We start from the raw sequence: 27,452 nt of genomic DNA, 5'->3' as shown, positions 1-27,452 counted from the left end.
TTCAGACCGAGCCTGTAGCAAGCAGCCCTTCGCAGCCAGGCGTCCAGGGACACTGTTTTCTGCATTTCCCTGTCACGTTTTCTGTGGAGACGACGGGACGTTTTTCCCATGTTCCATGAGGTGCTGCGGGGCCCATTTCCACCCAGAGTGCTACCTTTTCTGGCAGCTGTGCTTTTCCAGAGGAGGGAGAGGAAAGAGACTGGGTTTTATCATTGGCGGGTAAGACAAATTGTAGTGCTGTCTTTGAGACAACATTCCTGTTGCTTCCTGTTACTGTACGTGTGGAAAACCAGTCCTGCACTTCTGCAGGAATTAATCAAAAAGTTTATCATTAGGGGAATATTTTGTATAACAATAATGCTAATGGAGATGCCAGGTTTTTATTAAATTCAGGGTCTGTGTGAGGCAGTGCAGAGCAGGTCTCTGTTTCCTTAGGTTTTGGGGAGCAGAATTAAGCTGATGCCAAGTACTTCTTGCGGGGGAGACTCCAGAATACTGCGCTTCTCACCATTAGAGACAGAATAGTGCTTATGTGATTTCTTGCAAAATATCCTGGATTACCATTCCCTTCCTTTCTGTTCTCTACCTTATCCCACAGGGCTTAATAATCTAAAGTAGACAAAGATTAATGATGACTTCACCCCCTGTTCATAATGCAGCGCAGCCACATTAGATAAAGTGGCTTCAATGTGTTTGTCCTTTAACTGGTGTATAATCATTCCATTGTACAAGATGGTCTGACCCATAACCTTGATTTTGAATTACACTAAATATTTGTGAAGGAGCCTTTGCCCAGGACATCTGATCTGTCATCTGATTACCTGTCCCGCCCCCCCCCCCCCCCACCAAATCTACAACTTATATTTGAGGTGACAGTTAAATGTCACAAGATGGCTTGCTGCCTGTATGCCTCTCAGCACTTCTGCTTGCTGTGTGATAATTATCTTGTTGACTTTTTGTATGTTGTTGTTTAGTACTTGGGAAATCAGGGTAGAAGAGACTAGTGTTAGCCTGCTCTGATTTCCATTAACCTGTAAGCCACTGGATGTGAGGTTTCCCCTTAGGTGCTCACTATATAAATAAATAAAATTTGACACTACTTAGCAAAGTTGTGCTGGCTGGCAGGGAGAGATTTTGTATTGACTAGTTAATAGCAACTGAGCAAGGGGTGGGGCAGCAGATCACCCCTTTGGCTTTGTAGGTGAATTCAACATGATCAGATCTCTTTAATTTTCCAAAGATTAGCCTTAGTTTCGCACATCTAAAGACAAACAACAATAAACTGGGAGCGAGCGCAATGTTTGCCACTGCTGTTGTGATACTGAGCTGCTAGCACTACTTGTATCACCTGACTGATTATAAAACTTGCCCTCCAGAAGGCCATGGTTCTTAGGGCTGGATCTGAAGTCTCCTTTCATGACTGTGGGTGTACACTTCTAGGGGAGGAGGGAAAGTGCAAGGGATGCCTAGGAAAGCCGGGAGTTTGCTTTTGGGTTTAAAAGCAAACTTGTGGCGCTTTGACCACAAGGAAGGGAATTATGGGCAGCAGTGTTTACTTGGGAGCAGGAACAAGATGGGGAGAAAGTGCGCCCTTGGTAAACCGGACATTTCTTTGAGCTACCTGATTTGCCTGGTAGCTGTGAACACAAAAGAAAATATGGCTTAGAAGTTACATTTTTATTTGCTATTGACATAATTTTTGTAATGAAACTGGCATGCTTATGGTGAGTCCTCCGCATCCAGAGAGATGTAGAGTGGATCCCAGCACTTACATCCCACTGTATAAAGGCAGGTATTCTGGGCTATATGAGAGTAAAGACTACTGGATCCTGTAGCCAGGATAACTTTTTTCAGTTGCTTGCTGCTGCATCAGCACCTTCAGTTTAGATGAAAGATACAGACAGTTGTTAGCAGGGTTGAGTGTGTGAAAATTCAGTCTTGCACCCTCATTTAAGGATTTTAAGGTTTTTTGTGGGTTTTTTTTTTTTGTGCTTCAGGTGCACTCCCCTGAGCTCTGGAAAAGGGGTGATTCTGAAAAATCATTAAACTGCAAAGTAGAAATAGGTTGCTTGCATCCGTCGCATACGTTGGTATGCTGTCACGTACACTGGTATAGGGCAGAACTGTCATTATTTGTTTTTCATTTCCCATTCAGATTTCTTGCCTGCTTTTTCCGTGATGTGTTCAGATAGAGCATATCTGATACTCTCATGCTTCATTACTCTGCAAGCTCACCTTGCAACATGTTATGACCTTGCTGTGCCTTGGCTAAAAAATAAGTAGAAAAGGCACATGGGAAGGTTCTGGCATAATTGATAGCACAGACTTGGGAGCACATTGAAATGTCTGTTGTGTTATATGCCCTTAAATTATGATTGGGTGTGGAAAATGTATCCTCAGCTGTGTAATGACTGACTGCAAATCAAAGGTTGTTAGAGACCTTTGGAAAGGACTTTCTTTTGAACATGTAGCTGTATGTTGACAAATGGTGTGCAGTAAAAGAAGGATATGCTATCTTCAGGGTGTTCTGTGCTTCCTCTGCTGATAGTATCTGAATTCCAGGTGATAGGCTACATGAGTGAAGATTGCTTTGACAGCAGTGGGGGTGTGATTATGTAGCTTTGTTTCTCAACAACCTGAAGAGTTGCAGCACCTTTAGGAAGTTGGTGAGAATAACATATGCAATCTTGAATTTCTCACTGTAGTCCATTCCCCAACTTGATGAGGTAGAAAGGAGGTCAGGCTTTGTCTGAGAAACCAGTGTCGGTGATTGAACAAAACAGAGGTGATTAGGAAAGATTTAAAAATGAAGAAAAACTAGCATCTGAAGGGTGGAGCTCATGGTGAAATTCGATGTGAAGGTGTGTCTTGTTCCCAGAAACAAATGAGGGAAGGAGTGTCTTCAACATGATGCTGCAAATAAGAGCCCTTTAAGAGTAATAATAGTATAATTGGAGTTTATTTGCACAAATTTGTTTTGGCACCTGCGTGTGAGATCTTAGACAATGCGTGTAATTTTTACCCTTCACTTGTTGGTCAGGGTGGATGGTGCTCACTTAATACAAAGATGTTCAGTATACTGTGTATGTCTTGGTGTCGTGGTTTAACCCCAGTCAGCAACTAAGCACTATGCAGCTGCTCACCCTTCCCAGTGGGATGGGGAGGAGGACCGGAGGGAAAAAAAGTAAAACTCATGGGTTGAGATAAGAGCAGTTTAATAACTAAAGTAAAATCAAATATAATACTAACTAATAATAAAATAATAATAATGGTAATGAAAGGGAATATAACAAAAAAAAGAGAGAAATAAAAACCCATGAAAAGACAAGTGATGCACAATGCAATTACTCGCCACCTGCTGACCGATGCCTGAGCAGTAATCCTCCCCTCCCAGCCAACTCCTCCCAGTTTATATACTGAGCATGACGTTCCATGGTATGGAATACCCCTTTGGCTAGTTCAGGTCAGCTGCCCCGGCTATGCTCCCTCCCAGCTTGTGCACCTGCTTGCTGGCAGAGCATGGGAAACTGAACAATCCTTGGCTTAAGATAAGGGCTACTTAGCAACAACTAAAACATCAGAGTGTTATCAACATCGTTCTCACACTAAATCCAAAACACAGCACTGTACCAGCTACTAAAAAGAAAACTAACTCTATCCCAGCTGAAATTAGGACACTTGGTTTTATTGTGTTGTTCAAACTCTGTTTTGCAAAAGCTGGTAAGTATCTTAAAGTGGTAAGAAATAAGGAAAACTCCACAAGTATGTGACTGCTTAACAAACGTAGTACAGTTCCATTTATCAGATAAGGAATATTCAAGAAGAGTTTGACAGTTCAGGGTTCATTGGTTTCCTTGAGATCCTAGTTAGTGATATGTAGGGCCTATGTTTTTATATAAAATTTGGCACTCTGCAGCATTTTGTTGTAAGTGAAGATCCTGTTGAATTCAGTTGTAGATGAATACTTAGCGTATCTGAAATTAAACTCTGGTCTCAAGCCAACAATGTAGAAAATGATGAAGATGCAGTAGTGACCGCTTGTGAAAAGCATTTTGAAATGGGATTTAAGAATAGAAAATGTTCTTAGCTGGCCAGGATTGTGACAGAACTGATGGAAATGAGGCAGAATCCCATTCTATTCGTGAGCCTTACACAATTGCTTCTGTGCAGTCTCTGCACTAAATCCCTTCAACCTGTTTTCTCTTGTCTTCCCCTGCCCTCCCCCCACTTCTCCTTCATGATCTTCTAGAATTGTCAGGCTTTTTTTTCCTCTTCACATCCGGGCATTTAGATACTGATATCACTTTCCAAAAGTAGCCTACCAGAAGCTTTCAAGAGCAAGGATTACATTTTGGTCTATGCTGGTAAAGTGGCATGCACGTTTAGAGTGCTGATACCAGTAACAGTCCAGAACGAAAAGGAATTTAAGGTTTGTCTTTTCATGCTCAAACTGCCATGAAGTATGTGTTCCTACAAGAAAGTGGCTTTTTCCTCATCGTAAACAGTGTATGCTTTCTATGTCTTTAGACCATGCTGTTAAGATTCTTGCCGTGTCTGCTATTACTCGAGCATGTATGTGCCCTTGGCAAGTAGTCTTAAACCAGCCAAGTCATGATTAAAATTATTTGAGCAGCTTCAGTATCTGTTTATCGCTCAGCAGGAATGAACTAATGAAGCAATTCACAATTGATCTATAATTAGAGGAAACCCTAAATAAGGGACTTATTTTCTGAAGGCTGTGAGGAGTTACCATAAGACATCACTCATTGCTGTGCTGAAAGGGAATGGAGTTTTCTGTCTTCCTCCAGGACACTGAAAGTGTTGCATATGTTCCCAAACTGACTCATTAATAGTTTATTTTGGACTGGCTGGCTTGATCCATTTCTCTGGACTGATACTAGTGTGGTTATAGAACAGGCGTTGCAGATGAGTTACATGCTGAGCTTGTTCCTCTCTTTTCAGTGGGAGAAGCACCCTTACTACAACCTAACAGTAAAAGTCCTCCGAGCCAGAAACATCAAGGGTACAGATCTGTGTAAGTATTTAGTCAAGGTATTCTGAAAACAGATAGTTTGTTCAGTGCATACCTGTAACACAGGTAGCATTGTTATGGGAACTTCTTACCTACACATAGTGTATTGCCTTTACGTCTGAACAAAGGCTTCTGTTGTAAAGCATTGTGTGTATATATATATTTTAAAAGCTTGATGTGAGGCTAAGCTGCAGATTAACCCTGCTACTTTGCAGAACAAGATCAGGTTAAGTCCTGGTAATGTTTTGCTTCCCTGCTCCTTTACATGTCCTACTGTGGCCCATTCTGCATTCCTTTGTCTGGATTCAGCCCTCCGGTCATCGCAAATTTCACCGTTGCTCCTGCTGAAGTCTTGCACATGGAAGTAGCAATCTTCAATTCTATCTTCCAAATGTTTATTTTCTCAGTTGTAGTGCTTTCTTTCATGTGCCTGCTATCTTGTTTATGTCATTGAAACTTTTTAAGGAGGTAGGTCGTTGACTGATTCCAAGGCAAACTGCTTTTCACCCGTTCCTGTTTTTGATAGCATGGTATATATTCCCTTCCTCTTAGGCATTTGTATTGAGTAAAGCTCTCAGGGCTGTTTGGGGCATTTTGATCTTTAAAACTCATTTGAGATTTAATTCCTTCAGATTTAATACAGTAAGGTAGTCTGCCTGCCTTAAGTTTATATCTGGCATCCAACATTGAACTACTGGAATGCTAAATGACTGTCCAGAGAGTGGAAAACCCTCCTTCAAAGGCTGAGGGCTAGAATCACACTGTGAAGAGTTCTTTTTATGGCCTTTCTGTTCAACTGGAGTGATGAATGGTTCCCATACTTGTGTTGTTAAAGAGGTCATAACTGGAAGAAGGAAGGACTATGAGACAATTGGTTATTTTCAGGGAATGCAAACAGAAAGCTCAGCTCCTGGCCAGACTAGATGAGGGTATAGCAGTGGTGGATATTGTCTACTTGGACTTTAGTAAGGCTTTTGACACTGTCTCCCATAAGATTCTCATAGAGAAGCTGATGAAGTATGGGCTGGATGAGCAGACAGGGAGTTGGATTGAAAACTGGCTGAATGGCAGAGCTTAGAGGGTGGTGATCAGTAGTACAAAGTCTAGCTGGAAGGCAGTAACTAGCGGTGTAACCTAGGGGTCAGTTCTGGGTCCCATATTGTTCAATGTCTTCATTAATGATCTGGATGATGGGGTGAAGTGTACCCTCAGCAAGTTTGCTGATTTTACAAAACTGGGAGGAGTGACTGGTACACCAAAGGGTCATGCTGCTATCCAGAGGGACCTCGACAGGTGGGAGAAGTGGGCTGACAGGAAACTCATGCAGTTCAACAAAAAGAAGTGGAAGTCCTGCATCTGGGGAAGAACAACCTTGTGCCACCAGTGTATGCTGGGGGCCAGTCAGCTGGAAAACAGCTTTGCAGAAAAGGACCTGGGGGTCTTGGTGGACAGCAAGTTGACCATAAGCCAGCAATGCGCTCTTGCTGCACGGAAGGCGAATGGTATCCTGGGCTGCGTTAGGAAGAGCATTGCCAACAGGATAAGCAAAGTGATCCTCCCCCTCTACTCGGCACTGGTAAGGCTGCATCTGGAGTACTGTGTCTAGTTCTGGGCTCTCCACTACGAGAGATGTTGGAGCTACTGAAGAGAGTCTAGTGAAGGGCCACTAAGACTGTAAACAGACTGGAGCATCCCTCATATGAGGAAAGGCTGAGAGATCTGGGACTGCTTAGCCTGCAGAACAGAAGGCTCAGGGGGATCTTATCGATGTGTACAAGTATTTGAAAGGAGGATGTTAAGAGGATGGAGCCAGACTCTTTCAGTGGTGCCCAGTGACAGGACAAGAGGCAATGGGCCTGATATCAGCAGTAATCTTTTTTGAAAAGTTGATCTTCCTCATTTTGAATAGTAGTCTCTTTTATGAAGGGCTTTATGGTTTGGATGAACCAGAAAAAAGAAATATAGGTACCTAGTGTTCTATTTGCTGCTGTTTAAAGACATGTACTTCATTAAAGGCTTTTGCTTTACAAGTCCAGCCTTAAATTTGCATGTTTCTATGATGCAATGAGATCTAGAAAATGAGGAGCTCACGGGAAAGAGTATGTTTGATTAAAGTTGTTCTGGTGTCTGTCTCTACACTCTGTGCTCTAGGGTCTAAGGCAGACTGCTACGTGGAACTAAAGCTGCCCACTGCATCTCCCATAGTCTCCCGAACTCAGGTTGTTGACAACTCTGATAACCCAGAATGGAATGAAACTTTCCAGTATCGAATCCATAGTGCTGTCAAGGTAAGGAGTGCACTTTGTGGAGCTGGCTGGGCTACCTGCATTTGTGTACTGGCTTACGTTTGATACCTCATTCAAAACCAAGGGATCTGTATTACCCTCAAAACCAGTGTTGCTTTTAAGGTGTCAGTCTTCTTCCGTGGTACAAAAAGCTGTACTATGCATGTCCAGTGATAACCACAGCAGTTTGTAACTGCACTCATGTAAATCACAGCTAGAATTTTCCATAAACGTCCTTGTGATGCAACTCGGGAAAGGGAAGTTATGGCACTACCTGGTGGAGTTCAAGGAAATTCCTTAATAAAGCAAGTTTCTATTTGAGGATTGCTTCTACTTTCACAGAGTAGCTGTTGCCTTCTTGTAGCTCTACTTGCCTTACACAGCAAAGTGGCTGAGTGAGGATAATGGAAACTAAATTTCAAATCACTTTGCCACTTAGTTCATTCAGTCAAGTTTTGCCATCAGTTCCTATGATCGAGAAAAGCAAAATTCAAATTCTTAGAGACAGTACATCTGTCTGCTGTCTGAGCAGGACCTAATAGAGTATTGAAAAAAGTCTTCAGGTTGTCAGCATTCATTCTCAAAGTAGACACTAATGGTAGAGGGGAGGAAACTGTACTTTAAAAGACTAGTTTTAGTATGGCATTGTTGCTTTGAATAACATCCTAGGCTTTGGAATAAGGTGCTTATTAATAAGAAACTATCCCCCTCGCTGGAGTACCTTTCCATAATGGTTGGTGACAAAGGTGGAATGGTAATTGACTTAAATGGTAAGAAAATTGCAAACTAAGCTTTAGAGTGTGTGAGCTGTTTCTTTCCCTGCAGGCTCGTGAGGCCTCAGTCTGGTTACTGCTGTGACGGTATGCCAGCACAATTCTAAGTTCAGTCTTGTCTCCTTGAAAACTAGTTGCTGCAAGGCCTTTTTTTGGATGCCATGTGTACTCATTGTGTCTATTTCAATTAGTTTCTGCTGGACTTCCCTGCTCTGAGACAGTGCTGAGCAGGAAGTGATAAGTCCCTATAACATCCTGGACTGAATCATGCTGAAAGAGTGGAAATTGCTATTGCTTCTTCAGGCAAACCTGTGCCTGAAGTTGGTGGGGAGTACTGCCACGTACATTCAGCTGGGGCCTCTCTCTAGTTGGGAAGCTCAGAAAATCTTTTAGCTAAATTCTGTCAACTAGGAGCTTTTTGCTTAACTATGCTGTAAGTCCTGCTGGAAATAGTGAATTCTCTTCAGGAGTGGGAAAGGGGAAGGGTATTCATTAATGGATAAAGTACCTATTGTATACAGCTACTCAGGTTTGTGGAAATGTTTCTGTCTCTTCATCTGAGGCTGTTTGTTTCTGTTTGGTTTTAGAACATTCTGGAATTGACACTCTATGATAAGGATGTCCTCGTCAGTGATGAGCTCACGTCTATTGTCTTCGATGTAGGGGGCATGAAGCTGGGTCAGCCCCTGCTGCGCACTTTCAGGTTGAACCCTGAGGTTAGTCCCTGGCTTCTTCCCAGGTCAACTGTGAATAGCTGCAGCTCATCATTACAGAAATCCAGCAGTACATACTGGTTGATTTATCTGTGTTGTAGAAGCCAGAAGGGGAGAACGCGTCAGCAGGTGATGACAGCATATATGGTTTTACTGTCATCTGAGATGTTTCTAAAATCCCTAGTGATTTTTTTTTTTTTTTCTGTGTTCCACAGTCTTTGGGATGCCCAGCTAAATGAAACTTGGGATGACTGCTGTCTTTCAGAAGATGTTAAAACACCTTTAAAGGAAATTGATTTTTCAGGAGACTAGAGGGGCATAAACTGGGCTTAAAATGAAAGGCATTTGCAGTCAGCAATCATTGTGGGGACTGCAGACTGTCTTGTTTACTTGATCATCATCAGTTTGCAGTGCAGTTTATTGCTGCAAAGTTTACTTCTATATTTAATAAGTCAAAAACCTAAGAAAAGCTTATTTTCCCTGAGTTATGTTCAGTTACGTTTAGCCTCTGCTTCATGTGGGTGACTTTGGTGCATATCAGCTGCTTTTAGTCCCTATGCACCTGTTTATGGACTTGCAACAAGACAGCTTGTTATACATAGCTAAAGCCACATCACCAGTCTGATCTTTTTTGTAACTGCCTCAAACACATTGCTATAATAGGTCTGGATTAAAGGTGAGCTAATGATGTGTTTTCTTGAGAAATCAGGCTTCACTGTTGTTGGTGTGGTCAGAAGCAGACTGACTGGTATGCAGTTAGCAGGGAGGTGTTGGCGTCACAGGCTCTCTAAATTATTTGTGATCACGGAAAGAGGCTTAGCAACCCCCCTGTTCCCACCACCTCTCTCCTGTTCGCTGAACGCTTACGTCATCTTGATCAGTAATTATGGAACTGGAAACTTCAACTTCAGTAAAGAGAATTACCCAAATTGGCTTCTACTTGGTTATTTTAAAAGCTGCGTTAGGTCTGGTATCAAGCATTTACTGTATGCTATGGTAGGGGGAAAGATGGCTGGATCAAAGTCTGTACAAGACAAAGACAGCAACAAGCTAAGACTGCAATCTGCTGAAATAATAAATGGGAGGAAACACAAAGCCTCCTGTAGAAGCTGTTTGCAGAGATGGCGCCGCAGTGGTATATGAGCCAGAAGAGGTTTTTTTTTTTTCTCATTAGCAGAGTAATGGATCTGAGAGCCAACTCTCACTTGTGTGCACTTGTGTCCTGAAACATAGATGTGTCTGGTCATATAGGATATGTCCGGGAGGAGAGGAATGTTTAAAGAACAACAACAAAAGGCATAAATTTAAACCTTCCAAAATTTAACTGGAGCTTTTGTAAAAGCAACAAAAATAGTTACTATAGTTTGTAACAGGAAGAAAGGTTAGTGTCTTGGAAAAACTTCTCATAATTATATTCAAGATCAAGGGTCACCTGTGTCCAACTTTTATTTTTGAAGGCTAATGAAGAGCTGGATGTAGAGTTTTACTTGGAGAAATGGTGAGTCTTACCTGAAGAGCTGAATGAACTTGTGCTCTGCGGATACATTGTCTTAGTTGCTTCTTCTGTGCGGGGGACAGTCTTGCCCATAAAAAGGCTAATGCTTTACAGTTCTCTGTGGTGTTCGAGTTGATTCACCAATGGCTGATCACAAATATCCTTAAAGCTCCAGTCACCAAAATTTTTGGGGTACCAAAAAAGAAATAAAATTTTGCTGGGCTTCATGGGAATGGCAGCACTGCAAAGGAAATGAACATTTTGTGGATGAGTTACTTAGGAGTGGAAAGGTTTCACAGTTAACCTTGCAATATAAACGAATGAATACTTTATCTATCTGATAGTTTATCTAAGCTCAGCTTTTCTCTAGGTTATTAAAATAATGGAGATGGGGAGACCTTATAGCACATGCTTATAGTTGCAGACAAATTTTTTCTTCAGTATTGTCGTGGTTTAACCCCAGCTGGCAACTAAGCACCACACAGCCGCTTGCTCACTCCCCCCCCGGTGGAATGGGGGAGAGAAGCAGAAGGGTAAAACTGAGAAAGCTTGTGGGTTGAGATAAAGACAGTTTAATAGGTAAAGCAAAAGCCACGCACACAAGCAAAGCAAAACAAGGAATTCATTCACCACTTCCCATCGGCAGGTAGGTGTTCAGCCATCTCCAGGAAAGCAGGGCTCCATCACGCATAGCGGTTACTTGGGAAGACAAATGCCATCACTCCGAATGTCCCCCCTTCCTTCTTCTTCCCCCAGCTGTATAGGCTGAGCATGACGTCATATGGTATGGGATATCCCTTTGGTCAGTTAGGGTCAGTTGTCCCAGCTGTGTCCCCTCCCAGCTTCTTGTGTACCCCGAGCCTACTCGCTGGTGGGGTGGTGAGAGAAGCAGAAAAGGCCTTGACTCCGTGTAAGCACTGCTCAGCAATAACAAAAACATCCCTGCATTGTCAATGTTGTTTCCAGCACAAATCCAAACATAGCCCCATACTAGCTACTATGAAGAAAATTAACTCTTCCAGCCAAACCAGCCAAAACCAGCACAAGTATTTTTTCCCCCATTGTTCTGTGAGGGGGAATATACTTGGTGTCAGTCTAGTTTGCACAGATCTCTCATACTGAGGACCGTTCTCCCCCACCACTTATCTAGGCAGTTAGTTTGTAAAGTAGGATGAAGCAAATTAAAAACAAAACTCATTTGCATTAAATCTCTTCTTTTCACAGCTCAGATGCCCCTACAGAGGTATTGACCAATGGTGTCCTTGTGGTGAGTACATGGAAGTCAATTACATATACGTTGGGATTTACTCCTGAAGGTAGATTTTCAGTAGCGAGAGGACAAGAATTGCTGAGAATTCCAATCTTGCTTCTAAATAGCTCCTATTCTTTCCAGCATCTGCCTCTCTTTTAATTTGCTGGTTTAAAAAGCTTCCTCAATTTTTAAAACTTGATACCAACTCACAGAAAGGGTAATTTTTAAGATTTTTTTTTTTTTTCAGTGGAGCTGTTTTAGAAGATAAAAACAAAAAATGTCTTTAGGAGGCTAGTGAGTCTTTCAGATTGTACTGAGTTTTTTAGCCTAGATGCTGGCCAGGTATAGTCCTCCTTCTTATCTCAACACCTATTATTTCTAAGCTTTTATCAGTGCCATTAGTAAGTAGGTGATGCCTCCCACTTTCAGACTCAAGAGTTTTCATTTTGAGGGATTTGTCTATTCTCTTGTGGCAATCAGTCTAAGAAAATCAGTGCATTATACATTAAAAATACAGGTGTTACCACCTCTTTTCTCCCCCCAAAGGAAAGGGACTGGAGTGATGTTTTTTTAATAAGGAGAAAAGGATGGGAAGGAGTTCATCATTGTTGAAATGTAGAGTTTTAGCATTTTTTCAGGAAAAATTAGTGGCATTTAACAGCACAGTTCTGCAAACTATTTCACATGAGAGTCTTTTGTGTTCATATTTCCCTTAGCAAATCAGTCTTACATTCAAGCAGTGGAGTAGTTTCTTATCTTTTAGAGCAATTATGGCCAATTAAGTGTCTCATCTGCTGTCCTAGAAGGGAAGCTGATGATTGAATGGTGTGAGAGACTATTTCATGAGGACATGGACAATTCAGGACAGAAAGTCATGGCAGAAGTTATGAAGTGCTTGCTTGGAACTGAACAGGTTCTGAATAGGTACTCACACATGCATTAAAAAAAGGTAAAACAACAGAAAAAACCCAGGTGTTGAGAACTTGTAACTATAAAGTACTGGTTGCAAAAAAATCCAGTAACTGGAATAGGAGGAGTGGTTTTAATTTTGAAACAAGAGCAAATAATCCCATCCTGCTGAAACAAAACTTACTCTTTATTTGAAAGATCAAAATAATCCTTAATGTTTTTTTTTGACAGCTTGCAGCTGTAAACCTACACCTAATATAGCAGGTGGATTAAGCTTCAACAAAGTGAACTAAAAATCTCATAACCAGAGCTGGTTTCTTCTTTTCATAGGTTCATCCTTGCTTGTCTCTGCAAGGCATTATCAACAAAGAGGAAAAAACAAAAGAGAAACAGCAAGGTAGGGCTGCCTGCAGAGTTTCAGATCTACTTTTCAGCATGTTTATTCCTTGGGAGAGAGAGGAGACTTGGTTCTCTGTTTATACAGTGAATTTTTATTTTCTCACTACAAAATTGTCTTTTTAAGTTAATTTTGCTTGTATTTTTGAGAGAGGGGAAACTTTGGTTCTCTGTCTATACAGTGCATTTTTATTTACTGACTACAAAATTGACTTTTTAAGGTAATTTTGCGTCTATTTTTAATACTAAATAATATTGGGTCACTTCCACTGGGTACCACACAAGAGAATTTTTGCTTCTGTTTTCATAGTCTCAGCTACACCTAACAAGTGTCTGATTTTCAGCATTTATTTGAATGGCTCCTGTGGTCTAAACTTCTTACTCTAATGCACAGGGAGCTGTGAGGTCAAGGTGTCTGTTCCAGGGGCGTATCAGAAGCAGTTGTGTATTCCTTGGAGACCAGACAATGAGAAGGATTATGGAACCTCGTTTGTCTTTCATGTGAATAAAGAAATGTGTCCAGAACTGCGAGTGGAGCTGGAGCAAACCATATCTGTCCTACAGGTAAGCATCTGTGCTGACTGCTACAAAGTTTACAGCCCACTTTTGAATAAATCCACTCCTGAAACCAGTGCCTTTTGGTCCGTGAAAATGTCCTTAAACATAAATTGAACGGGCTTAATTTGATCATAAGAAGGCCAGGGACTTCAGATGGTCAGGGATGTGCATTTTGGGTATATTATTCAGGTACCTGTGGATGTCAAAAGCTTGCATTGGAAGCAAGTCTCTTGTGGAGTGCTATATGTATGTGGTGCTAGGGACCATCTATTATGAAGGTTACTAATCACTTCCAGATATACCTTTTTGATCAAACTTAACTCTCTAATGTTGTAACTGCTCAGATCAAAATTTTCTAGGCTAGAAGCCTGTCTTGAATGGATGTATTATTTTTCTGGTTATGTATTAGGAATTTATGAGCAGAGCGATGTTTTTCTCTATCATTGCTTTTTACACACTACTATTTTTTTATTTTAAAAATTGAATAAATATGTCAGACTTTGCATTGGATCTTTGACATTGGGTAAGGAGGTGAACTTGTCTTAAACGTATGCGCTTCCCAACACTTCAAAAACTGTTCAAACTTGGGGATTAAAAAAAATCTGAATCTGCACATGGTTGCTACATGAAGACATCTTTACTTTCAGCTGTTGAGATACTCTATAGCAAGTCTTTTCTATTAGAAACTTGTAGGGCACTTGCCACTTGCAAAGGTTTATTTAGCTTTGTCTGTCACTTCACAGTTTCTACAGGTACCCATCCAGTGTGTGTATCCCATAGGAATGACTGAATATTCATTGTGATGACTGCTCCCAGTATGGCCTGACACCAAAAATGAGAGCAAGGAAACTATTTATTCTGTGATGTTATTCATCCCCACAAGCAGTTGGGCAGCATGAATGCAGATGATGATCTTGACTACTCTAGAGGCAGCTATGGAGAAGAGAACACAAAAAAGAATATGGAAGAGTAGCTTTGCAGTGGGGTTAGTTGGGCAGCAAACATGCACTGAAGAGAGAGACCTGGACTTAAGTAGTCAAAAACTCAGAGCCAGGCAAGCAAAAACATGATAGAAGTCAACCATGGAGACTGGCCCAGGTGATAAACCTCAACCAAACTACCCCCGGTAGCTAGCAGAACATACTCCTTCAAGAGCTGTCATAGAGCACAAAGCTATCCAGTCTGACCTTTACTCTCCTATCAGAGGTAGGAGAGTACCAGGAACGTAGTAATGTTGCTTGCCCTGTACCTAAATACATGTTATTTGCCCCTGTTAGGAGCAGAGCAGTGGGCTTAGAGGGACATTTGACTCAGGACAGCTGTTTTTGGTCAGAAGACATCTGTGAAATCTATGGGTAGTTCCTCATCTGTCTTCAGTTCTTGTTGTGAGAAGGGTGACAACCTGTTTCTTTAAGGTGCTGTCTCCTCCCAAGGGTTGAGGCCTGCAGTGGGTGTAAAGGCTCCAGCCCACCTGGTAGGCCGTGTAGGTTTGAGTGTGGCCCTGTGATACGAGGGGTTTTTTTAATATGCCTCTTTTAAATTTAGGAATCTGCACACAGCTCTGTATTAAGAGAGCTTGCTACTGGCTAATACAACATGGGAGAAAACTCAGAGATTTCCTGGCAATCTTTAATTTGCTCTGCTTGTAAAGATGAGTATGTTTTTTTAATTGCATGCTCCCATTTGTCCCTCAGGCTGTTCTTTTATTTCCTATTTTGTGGTATTTTTTTCTTTGTCTAACGCTGTTGCCTTGTTGGTATCTTTTCCAAATCCTGCTTTGAAGACAGAATGCAAGTTCGCTTGTGAGCTTTCTGACACATGTCAGAACACAGCTATTTTGGGGGGAAATTTTATATTTGGAGATGAAGATCTTTTGCTTGTGGCAGACAGCTATATTAAAACAAACAAACAAACAAAAAAACCCACAACTAAAGAAAAGAAGCTATTTGAGTGACAGAAATAATCCCAGCAAAGATCTGTCAAGCGGAGAGCAGGATGATCTTGAAAAGCCTTAGACTTTTGGGAAAGATTCAGTTATAATGATCTTAAGGATTGTTTGCTGTTTTGACATATGAAAGTCATATCTTTAACTTTTTTTCTGGAGAGCTCAAATAACACTTTGTTTTTTATTAGGATGGTATGAACCCTGATATTGAAAAGCATACTACAGTTCTGGGATTGGGGACTGTACCAGTTAATTCCCTTCCTATTGGACAAAAAGTTGATAGAATTGTTTCTCTGGGAGAGGTAATGTCAACATTTGCATTTGTTTTAACATGCTTGGGATAACTTTTTCCCCCGTTGCCTATAAGCATTTGGAAAGTTAAGCTGTACATGATTCTTAGGAGTGCTGTTTTCTTGGATGTCTAGAATGAAATACTGAGATTATTCAGTGCAATTATTCTAAAAATGTTTTCATGATTGAGTCTTGCAAAATAAGTATGAAGTTCACTTTCCAAAGCAAAAAGTCTGTTAAGGTGTGAAAGACAAATATCAGAGGAGGAGAAAAGCAAGAAGCTTGCAGAAGAAATAGTTTTTTTTCACCCTGCTCTCTGAGTAGATGTCTTTACTTTCTGTGGAGACTGTTGAAAATGTCTGAAATAGGTGCAAGGGAAAGGTGTTCCAGAGATGTAGTTTTGTGAGTGAGAGTGCTGTTCCGGTTAGTACTAGTGACCCCGTTCATGTTATAACCTCTAGTTAGTAGTTCCAGCTATGTAGTTGCTATCAGTTGCAAGATGTGTTCTCTCTTTTCACAGGGACAAAGTTTGGATATGAGTTTGAAAACTGAAGAGAGGTGAGTGGGAACCTCAAAGACCTCTAAAAATCAGGAAAGGCCTGTATTCTCATAGTGAAGGAGCTGAGTGACTCTCCCTGCTGTTCTGGGAAAGTTTGTTGTCGCCATTGGTCTCTTGGGATAGATTAAAGAAAAATATCTTTGGCTATTTTTCTTCTGAAGGCTGTGACTCTTCACTTTGCAGATACTATCTATTGGATTGGTGTCAATCCTGCTGAAATCTGAAGAAATTTTGTGTTCCTAATACTTAAATGTAAAATAGCTGATGGTGTAAATATTAAGTAGCTTTGTTAGGTACAGATAGTTACCAGAATATGTGCAGTGCTGTACTGACAAATAGGAAAGGACATCTCAGTGTGTGAAGAGCCTGAACTGTAAAGTAGAGGAAGGGTGCAAGAAAGGAGTGATAAGGAAAGAATAACACACAAAACCAAGCAGTTGGCTAGTAAGTTGATAGGGTCGTTGGGTATATAGTCATTAACTGAAGATCCTGCTCCCCTTCTACAAACTCATAGCAAGTTTATTGGTATTCAGTTGTCCCCTTTTGCCTCTTAAGTTCAGAAACTTCTGTTTTAAAATTGCTCTTCCCCTCATTTCTCCATCCATGTCAATACAGTGATCTCAGTTGCTCCTCATACAATCTTCTTCACCTACTAAGAAACTTTTCTTCCTTTGTGAAATTCCTGAAGCTTAATCTGAATACTGTTTGACACAAGCTTTGTATTTAGACATTAAAGGAGAAATACAATAGGGAGAAGTTTCATTTTTCATTCCAAAAGCTGTTGTTATAAAATAGCTGATGTATAGACATACACTAAAACGTCATTTAAGAGTTTGATCCAGTGATTCAGATCAGCACCTAGATTGTGTGTTCACAGAAAGTGCTTTTCCCTGGTAATTACAAATCCTCCAAAATTTTGTGGGGTTTTTTTGTTTGTTTTAATTTCTATTTCAGCACTTGGGATCTGGATATACGTCTGGGTTTTGACCTCTGTAAAGAGGAGAGAGAATTTTTGGACAAAAGGAAGAAAATAGTTTCTGCGGCACTGAGGAAGACTCTTCACTTAAAAGAATCCCCTCCAAAAGATGAGGTATTGAGCACAGTGCTGTATTCGTAAAATCCCTTGTGCTTGGCTGATAATTAGGTATTGCAGGATTCCTTGCCTGTAACCAACAAAAAACATGGTTTGCATTCACCATGGTGTGAGACAGATCCCTGTGACATTTCAGTTCTGAAGTCTCAAATGTTGTTATATTTCTAAAATTTTGAGGGGGGTGTGTGTGTGTATTTTGGAACACAAAAAATTGAAATTTCAGAATGTGTGTACTTTCTGGAGTTGAACTCTTGTATCTTGGGCTTTGAGCTCTAAATTGTGGTGGGAAAGTCTCTTTCAGAACGGTTAAATTAAAGCTCAGACCACAGGAACAGCTTCCTAACTGCTGATTTGAGGACACTGTTATATCTATGTAGGCTGATACCTTGCTCTGTGATCTTTGGGTGCTATTATAAGAATGTTTGCCTTTTTTTGTCCTTATGTGTATGTTGTATAGCATGCAAGTAAATGTGTGATGATATATATTACAATTTCAGTAAGTGACTGTCCCTAAGGTGACACTGCTATGTTTTATGGTAAACAATATATTGAGATTACAAAGTAGAGAAAGGAGTTCTAGTTGAAATCAAACCTGAAATTACTTGAAATGTAAATAGAAATAGAGATTTTATCTCTTATTATTATAAGAATGAGACTTAAATGGGATTAGTTCTGTAATTTATTGGCAATTCAGAAGTCTGTGATTGTGACTCCTGAGTTTGCTGTCTGCAGGTTCCAGTTGTAGCGGTACTGGGGTCTGGAGGTGGGATGAGAGCACTGACATCGTTCTATGGCAGTCTTGCTGGGCTTCAGCAGCTAGGCCTTTTGGATACTGCAGCATATCTGTGTGGGATTTCTGGCTCTACTTGGTAAGTTACATGCAGTGTTGATTCCAGAAACTTATAAGTGAATATGGTAGTGTTGATGCAAAATAAGGCCAAAACTGCATTTGTGCCATCTGTAGACAGACAACAAAGTCGCGTATTTTATCAGTTCTCACCTATGAGTTCTGATGGGGATCCCAAAGAGTCTTAAGAGATTCATTATCACTTCTAACCCATACAGCTACTGGCTAAATTTATGAACCAGGCTTTTGCAAGCCTGGCAGTTGAATATTAGAACATACTGCATGAATAAAACTGCTGTGTGTTCCCTCAGAGCCCTGACTTCAAAAACTTTCCCCATTTCATTTCTCTTGCCAAGAAGATAACTGAGGTGGTGCAAGTCACTGGAAACATGTCCACACGGACCACTATGTCACCACCTTCCAAAATGGCGTGTACGGCTGAATAGAGGAATAGCACCAGCTTGCCCTTTGGTGGACTGGAGCAATGTGCTGAAATGTTAGATGTGGCTAGAATGTTTCAGTAGCTCAGTTCTTGGAGTATGTGGTGAAATCATCCCTCATACGTACACATTGTTTTCATGAAATTATTTCAGCGAGGAGTTGTGCAACCTGACCGTTTAATCCTCCCTTCCAGAGCTTTGTGTGTGAAATTAACTCCTATGTACCTAGTATTCTTCCACTAACCTTGTGATCTGCCCTGCCCCTTTTGATTCAGAGACAGACTTTCAAACAAATGTAGGCAGCTGTTCATGTAGATAGCCAATAGTCCAAACTAGTTTCTCATTTAATCAGACCTGTGTTCTGATGAAGGCTATGGCCTCTATTGCTGTATGCAGTAGCACCCTTGCTGTCAGCCAGTCTCTCAGGGTTGTTATGACCTGGAGTTAACTCACATTTATGAACTGGTTCACGTGTGCTAGCATATGATGACATCCTTGAAAGGTAGGTTAGCAATCAGGATGAAGTTGTCCTGTAGGTGTCAGGGTTTTTGGCACATGTTAGAGTTCAGAGATCCATTATTATGGTCTCTTTTCACAATGTTTTATCTTTTAGCTGGACTTCTCAAGCTTTTAGTTCAGTGCTGCAGCACTAATTATAACTAGCTAAAATTATTGTTTACATGAGGGTCGTCATTACTGATGACACTAATATAAGCATTTTCAGGTGTTTATCGACATTGTATCAAGATCCTGACTGGTCGCAGAAAGACCTTCAAGATGCCATCAGAAGAGCTGAGGGTACTGTGTCCGGCAGCAAAGCAGGGGCATTTTCCCCAGAACGACTGAAATACTATTTCCAGGAGCTGAATGCAATGGAGATTAGTGGACAGAAAGTTTCCTTTACAGATTTGTGGGGCCTTATTGTGGAATATTTCCTACAACAGAAGGTAAAAGAGTTCACGTTTGGATGTGTACTGCTGTTTGTCTTCCAGGTGGGAGCTCTGCCCACCCATGTGTTGTGTGTCAAGAAACCAATTACTCTCTACCTTTGTGAGCTGTTCTGGAATAGATGGTGTTGTGGGATAAACATAGGGAGTTCTCATCTCTTTCTGCCCTGGGTCTCCCAGCACCCTTCTTTGGTAAAGAATTTTGAAGTCATATAGATCAGTGCTATAGAAAAATGTAGCGTTTATTTGGAATGACTGTTATTAAATTAATAGATTTTGTATTGGGCAGGTTAAGCCTGAGAGAATGATGTTGGTTTTGCAAAATGGCATTACTGTGCGGTATTTGCTATGCTAATTGAATTCGGAAATCAGAGGGGTAGCTAGTTCATTAAAACACCAGACATTCTAAATATGCAACTGCAGAAGTATTCTGGCGAAATCTAACCATATGCATGGACAGAGGGAGGAAAAGGGACTTTGAATTAGTAGTATTGTTAGTCAAAAATGCTAAGCAACAACTTCAAATTATCAAAGTATGGGTACAGAACTTATCTGACTAAAGTGTGCTTCTCCTTCCTTGCTTGTGACCAGGAGGATCCATCAAAGCTGTCTGATCAGCAAGAAGCAGTGAAATGGGCCCAGAACCCCTATCCTATCTATGCAGCTGTCAATGTGAGACCGAATATTAGCAGTGGTGACTTTGCAGGTATGAACACAGCAAACTTATTTTTGTTTGCTAAAATCCATAAATTCCTTTCGCTTATCCAGTTCCTTGGGTAGGGAGTAGCTGACAACAGGGAATGCGGCTCAACCAGCAGTTGGTAGTGCAGGAGGCTATAGGATACTGATTGGCAGAGTGTTATCATCCTGATCGCAAATGTCTTTATCATGGCTATAACAAAGAAATGAGATTCAACTCTGCTGGCCACTCCACGTTTTGCTAGAAAGTGCCTGAAATTTTCAGGAGCTGAGAAGGAATATTTTTATAATACACAGTCTGTGTCTGAATCGGAGAACTGAAGTCCTTGGTAATTAGGTGACCTACTTTCTTTTATAGTCTCAGATAATCAATTTGTGTAGGATTCATGTAAAATGATGGATTGACAGCCTTGTAGCATGCATCATCAAAATTGTGGTATTTAGCAGCCTGGGTTCTTGCTGGTTATACAATTACAGTAAAAAATGAAGGCCAGTCCTATTCCAGGTCACTTGAAACTTTAAATATGACGCAAGAAGTGAGGATAGATACAATGAGACAGGAACACAAATGCTTGTGTCCATCTGTGTACCACTGTGGGACTTTTTTGTTTGTTTGTTTTGTTCTGGAGGAGTGTGTGTACAGCAATGAATTTAATTTGTAAGTATTTGTGGAAAGCTTTCAAGCATGAGGGGACACTTTGATGAATGAAATCTGACACAGTGGGTCAATTGAGTTTTCAAGTCAGTACTGTAATAGTTGCTGAGAGATGGTAAGTAGTGTGAAGAAAGGCTGAGAAAAGTGAAGTAGCTTCCATTTGTGATGGAAAAGGGAGCCATCAGAATGGTTTAAAGTGGAAGTAAAATAGGCAGGTTATTTCTGCAGTAACAAAGTGAAGATGGAGCAAGATGGGATTATTTTTTTTCCCCAAAAGCCAGGAAGAAAGGAGGTTCTTTTTAGTCAATGAAAGCCTGTACAAGAGTTTTTATTAATCATGTGTAAGATAGAGGCTCACTGAGAAGAGTGGCAGGGAAATCCATTGTGATGGTGAAAAGCGGAGGGAGATTACCTTCTGTCTCCCTTGTGTGAACAGAAATCAAATGAGTATTTTCCCTATGTTTACTTTGAGATGAGTAAATATCCTGTTGGCTCGTTCTTAGAATGGTGCGAGTTCACTCCCTATGAAGTTGGATTTCGCAAATATGGAGCTTTTGTCCGGACAGAGGACTTTGACAGCGAGTTCTTCATGGGACGGCTCATCCAGAAGCGTCCAGAGCCTAGGATTTGTTTTCTACAAGGTATAATCTTACAGTAATGAATAAAATGGGGAGATGGAAAGGAGCTACACTGCTTTTGGGACTCATCAGCTTAAACCCATACCTTTTTGTTCCTTCCTACAGAATTTGAAGAAGGGAAAAATGTCAAATCTTTCTCCAAAGGTTTAGGTGTAGGTTCACAGTAGTACAGTCTGATGTCCTGAGTCTGCAAGAAGACTCTATGAGCTGCCTGCCAAAAACTTCTGCTTTAGGTCTTCTCATTCTCTTGCCATCTTTCCTTTGCTGATAGAAGAGCTTTTCTCTTGGAGAAGTTTCTGCATTATATTATTGCATCAGAATTTGTCACACGATTGACTCAAAGGTTTAAACTCAAACATCACCTGTTAGAATAGTAGGGGTCAAGTGACAGCCCTCTCCCATGACAAATGGCAGCTGAATTCTAGGCCTTTTGGTTACACTGTGAAAAGCCTTTTGAGTATTAAATTCTTCGACATTTCTTCTGCAGGAATGTGGGGCAGTGCCTTTGCTGCAAGCTTGGATGATATCTGCCTGAAGGTGGTTGGTATAGGACTGGGCTTTCTAGATTCTTTCAAAGACGTTATCAAAGTTGTAGGTAAGAACATACATTAAAATAGTAGGATTTTTCAAAATATTCCTGGATTTGGAATGATCATACAAATAATATGACTCAAAAATGTGCTGTGTGTAGTTTTCAAGATTAGCATAAAGGATGGATTTGTACAGATCTCTTGTGCTGTGTGTTATTCCCTTCCATCACACATATAGTGAAGAGAGTAATTACATTTTTTCAGTACACTTTCTCTTCCTCCTTTTTTTTAAATTTTGTATCTGACTGACTATAAATTTGGGTTAGTTCTGGGAGCTGTCTTGAACACATATTGTGGTGCAGGGGTCTTAATCACAAGAAGAATAGAAGCTGGACTGCTAAGCAGGAGGTGGAAAATAGGTTTTCAGTTCCCTCCTTGGCCTGATTTTTATAATCTTGGATAAGCTGGCTGTATGTTTGTGCATTGTTCTGCATTTGTACAATGCCTCCCTAACAGTGAAAAGGAAGTGTATTAAAGGCTGAGAGTTGCTCAGGTGCATATTTATAGCCTTATAGTAAGTAGTAAGGGGAGACATTTTTTCTTCCCTGCTTTTGCAGCCCTAGTTTCCCCCCCCCCCCACTTTTGTTGTTGTAACTATAAATGCTACTGTGTCTGGATGACTGTTGTTTTACGAGACAGAAGTGGTTGTCACTTGGTAACAAGGGTTTCTTTGTGTGGGTTTGAAATGAATATGGACAATGATTTATGAGTAATGCTATTCCCTTTAAACAGGGCAGGTAAATTATCCAACTATAGAATATGCAGCTCATTTAAATTTCATTACAATACTTTTCTATTAGAGGACAAATTCAGCCTTAGGACAACTGGTTAAATATTTTAGAAAAAAGTCTGATTGAAATGTTGGAGCTGGACAAGCATTTTCTATGTGTTCTGCATCCTTCTGTGGCTTCTGCAGATGACTGCCGAAGATTCCATTTCCGAGATCCAACACGACTTAAGACTCGCTTGGTTATACCCGGGGGCCCCTTGTTACAAATTTTTCAGGATTTCTTCAAGTCCCGGGTCACATGTGGAGAAACCTTCAACTTCATGCAGGGATTGTATCTTCATAAAGATTATGTTAACATCAAGAAATTTGTGGCTTGGAGAGGTAAATGAGTCTGTATGTATCTGGGATATAAAATAGTGTGTTAATGTTCTGTAACAGTCAATGTTACAGAACATAAGTGAGATTGACTTTGTTCCACTGTAGTCAGGGAATTTACCCCTTCTTACATCGTAGCAAAAAATTTGATCGTCTATGTATGTTCTGTCATATAAGGCAAGCTCGTCATCGGACTTTACAGATCAGTCTCAGATGAACGTGCAAGTTGGAATGTCTTTTTTCTTCTTATAGCCCCAGCATAAGCTTTGTTTGTTGCTTGTACCGAGGTGTGTAGTGAATCATTATAGTTACTTGTGTTACTTGGAGTGTCTTCCAGGCACTCATCTGGATGCATTTCCCAACCAGCTGACCCCCATGGAAGAGAGCTTGTATTTAGTGGATGGTGGCTTTTCTATCAACTCTCCCTTTCCTTTGGTACTTCAGCCAGAGAGGGATGTGGATGTTATCTTGTCATTCAATTTTTCCTGGGAAGCACCGTTTGAGGTGAGAGATGTAGCTGAGCATTATTTCATGAAGATAAAAGGACAGAATCATATTCACAATGGCAGCAGATCAGTTGATGTTGAATACGAACACTAATGAAAGAAAGTGTTAAAATAAATCCTTACCTCTTTCAAATATTATTGTACTATGCTTTTTACTGTGAATGTCATGAGGAGATAGAAAGTGACAACAGTAATACGATTCAAAACTTTTCAGAACCCTAAATAGTTTGTTACCTAAAATAAGAGTATTTGCTTAGCTCATATGATCCTTGTTACTTAGATGTATGCTTCTAATGGAAAAGTGGCTATTGGTGATTTTCTTCATGCAAACAAGTTATTTCATGTACATACAAGTGTTTATTTTTAAGTGCAGAAAAGTCAATGTGAATATATTTAGAGTAACAAAACATAAAAAGTTTCAGCTGCAAATGGTTGATGTTTGGTAGCAGTTCTCAGTTCTGCTCTTCATTCTTCTTCTGTATCACCAGCCAGAGAAATTGTTTCTGCCAATTTCAAGTTGGATTTCTGTCACTTTTTTTTTTTGTGAAAGTCTCTCTCCCTTCGAGGATTGTAGTTAGATGATCTTAGAGGTGTTGCTGGTATTCTATCGAAATTATTTTTGTTATTTGACAACAGGTTTTAGAGCTGACTCAGAAATACTGTGAGGAGCGGGAAATTCCTTTTCCAAAAATCAAATTGAGTGAGGAAGATGAAAAGAAGCCGAAAGAGTGTTACATGTTTGTGGATGATGATAATCCAAAGGCTCCAGTTGTGGTCCATTTCCCATTGGTGAATGACACCTTCCAGAAATACAAAGCTCCAGGTAAGGGAGCTATATCTTAAAGAGCTACTTTTACAATCCTTTGGGTGTGTTGACAGGGAAAATTCAGTGGGCTCAGTGTCTCTCCTTTCATTCTTCTTAGTATTACACTGTAATTACTAAATTGTTACTTTCATTTAAGGCAGAATCAGCTTCCACTAGTGTTTTGGAAGGGAGAGTGGGAGAAGAGGCTAACAATTAAAAATAAAAATCTGAAGGCTGGAAGAATCAAAATTAGGCAATTTTTTTGCTTCTTTCTGAACCTTGCTGCCCTGATACCTGATTTTGTTACTTCTGGTTACTCTGAATGTATAGGAAAACACTATAAATCAGATTAAATAATAAGTTTATTTGTTTATTGGTTATGAATAAAAAACTAAGCAGCAAAGTGTTGGGGACCAATCTGTATGTCAGATCATGTAACTCAATGCTAAATGGCCTGTGCCCTTGTAGTGTAAGGTCAAGTGATAAATGATCCTTGCTTCACTTAATGTGATTAATATAGACTGTAAGGCCCACCTCAGTCTATCAGGCAAGAACACTGGGATGAAACATAGAGCTATACCTTTAAGAAGAGACAGACAAAATTCAATGCCCTATTTCTCCCATGCTGGGAGGAAACAGCATCTTGAAGAAAACTTTTGGAATACATAGAAAAGAATGTGCAGGACTCATGCAGGCAAGGGAGATGTAAGGCACTCTGTTAATGCTATATGTATCGATACTATAATGATTGCCAGGCCCTGGCTGCGTTTCCTCACCAACGATGAAGAGTTTCAAAGTGTTGAGCTTGAATATGGCTCAAGACTACTATTTCTATAATAGCAACAAGAAAAAGTGTTTTTAGTAAATTACTTTAACATTCATCTTTCAAGGTTGGTATTTAAATTTAAGTGGCAGGGTGCTAAAAACATGAGTTACCATATTTTGAAGAATATATGCTAACCTCCTAAGGTCAGTTGAGGTCAGGGTGTTACTGTTTTTTATTTTAGTGTAGAACAGCACTTCCAGGAAGAATTGAGCTTTGTATTTCCTATTTTGAGCATGATAATCATGGATGCACTAAACAATTTATTACAATGAAAATGTATTTTAGTCCTGTATTTTGGAGTCTAGTGGAAGTAGAAAGGGTAATAATACTTTACCTTCAGCTTCCAAGCATGTTGGATCTTGAAGGAGCTGAAATCTCTGAGGAGGAGCTTTGGAGAAAAAGTTAAGGTTCAACAGAGTTATCTGTGATATCCTCCTTGGAGAATCCAACTAAAATGAGTCTACTACAGCTGGGTTTTTTTGTGGTGGTTTTTTTTTTTTTTTCCTTGCTGCAGGAGTTAAACGTGAGTCAGAAGAAGAGAAATCCTTTGGTGACTTCGTCATTGAGTCAAAAGATTCTCCTTACCGTACACTAAATTTCACCTTTGAGCCATACGATTTCAACAGGTTAGTGGAAGTGAATCGCTACAATGTTCTGAACAGCAAGGACACTCTCTTCAAAACCCTAAACTTGGCCCTGCAAAGGAGAAAGCTGAAGAAAGTCATCAATACGTCCAATACATGAGCAGCTTCCGTAGCTGAGGATACGGACAGGCTGCGGTGTACGAAAGCCATGTGGTTCAAGACGGAATACTGAAAACTAATAGCTGGAAACTGTCTTCTTGGGAAGGGAACAGCACATGTGACACTGAAAATTCATTCCAGATAACAGATGCTCTTACGAAAACTCAAGGGATGTACAGTACAACATGGATGTTGCTTTGTCATGTGGGGAAGAGTAGGGAATTCTCTAGCCCAGTATCTCATCTTACAGTGGCTGATATGAGATGACTAGGGACATCTGTTCAAACAGTTCAAGCATCTGGAGAATAATCTTCCAAACTCCACTGAGTGAAGCACCTCTTTTTGTCAAAGGTGTGGCGGTGTTTGAGGAAACACTGATTTCTTCTATACCTTTATCTTTCTTGCTTTTTGAACCTCCCTCCATGAATTTTTACAATTTACATCATCTGGCAAGGAACTCCACAGATTGTAACTATGCACTGAGAGAGGAAATGTGTCCTTTTGCTTTCAACTTGCTACTGGCTGATGCCCATGTACTTTCGAGACTGAACAGTCATTTTCTGTCTTCCGTTTTTGCCATTCATGGTTTCAAAGATCTCTGTGATATTTCCTTCCTACCCTTCTCAAGGATTATAATGGCTTTTAGTCTCCCAGAAGTTCAGTATAGAGTACCTTACTTTGGTAACCATTTGTTTTTGAGGAAATAATAGTTCCCTTTTTTATATTTAACAATTAAAGACACATCATGTGATTGTGTTGCTTCTTCCTACAGTTTGATCATCACGAGCTGATGAAACTTTAAAAATGCTATAAGTCTCATCTTTCTCTTTCTGTGTAAGAGGAAGGGAGGCTCCTTTGGAGAGTCTGAATTGGATATTTTTTCCTTACACATGGGCTTGCAATTCAGCCAGACCGTTGTTCAAGGAATTTCTGTGTGTGTCTAGATATTTTAGAAACATCGATATTCAAGGTAGGCACACCTTATGAATGTGAATGAATAAAATAATGTCAGATGCTGCTATGCTGTGGGATGTAATTCACCTCACTTTGCAGAAAGCTCAGAGAAAAGTACTGAATTATGCAGTTAGAAAATATGTAATACAAAAGGATGGCAAACAAACACTTTTGTGGCTTTTACATTGAGCTGAATGTACTGATTCTGTATTTGAAAACTGGAGACAGGAAATTAGTCTTTTTTGAAACGATGTAAAGGCTTATAAATGGGTATGATTCTTAAGATATATTTTTTAATGTGTTTCTCTTTTAAGAAATACTAGTTTTGCTAATGTGCTTTTCACAATTTTTCTTTTGAATGCTTATCTTGATGTATTTTTCCTTATTCCAATAAAA

At 40.2% G+C, this 27,452-nt stretch overlaps 1 protein-coding gene across 1 annotated transcript; it reads left to right on the top strand.

Moving 5' to 3' along the window:
- Nucleotides 1-108: 108 nt before the first annotated feature.
- Nucleotides 109-27,452, top strand: PLA2G4F (phospholipase A2 group IVF). Its single transcript, XM_050897516.1, has 20 exons — nucleotides 109-219; nucleotides 4,963-5,035; nucleotides 7,184-7,320; nucleotides 8,678-8,806; nucleotides 10,261-10,301; nucleotides 11,523-11,565; nucleotides 12,790-12,856; nucleotides 13,250-13,419; nucleotides 15,547-15,660; nucleotides 16,170-16,207; nucleotides 17,163-17,298; nucleotides 18,034-18,170; nucleotides 19,313-19,535; nucleotides 20,127-20,241; nucleotides 21,393-21,530; nucleotides 22,015-22,122; nucleotides 23,034-23,228; nucleotides 23,560-23,726; nucleotides 24,365-24,551; nucleotides 25,874-27,452. Exons 1-20 carry the CDS (start codon nucleotides 109-111, stop codon nucleotides 26,101-26,103), a joined length of 2,559 nt encoding a protein of 852 aa, XP_050753473.1. The 3' UTR covers nucleotides 26,104-27,452.

This window comes from Gymnogyps californianus, chromosome 5 (assembly GCF_018139145.2).
Source record: "Gymnogyps californianus isolate 813 chromosome 5, ASM1813914v2, whole genome shotgun sequence".
Classification (NCBI taxonomy): domain Eukaryota; kingdom Metazoa; phylum Chordata; class Aves; order Accipitriformes; family Cathartidae; genus Gymnogyps; species Gymnogyps californianus.
This window is presented reverse-complemented; position numbering and strand designations above follow the sequence as displayed.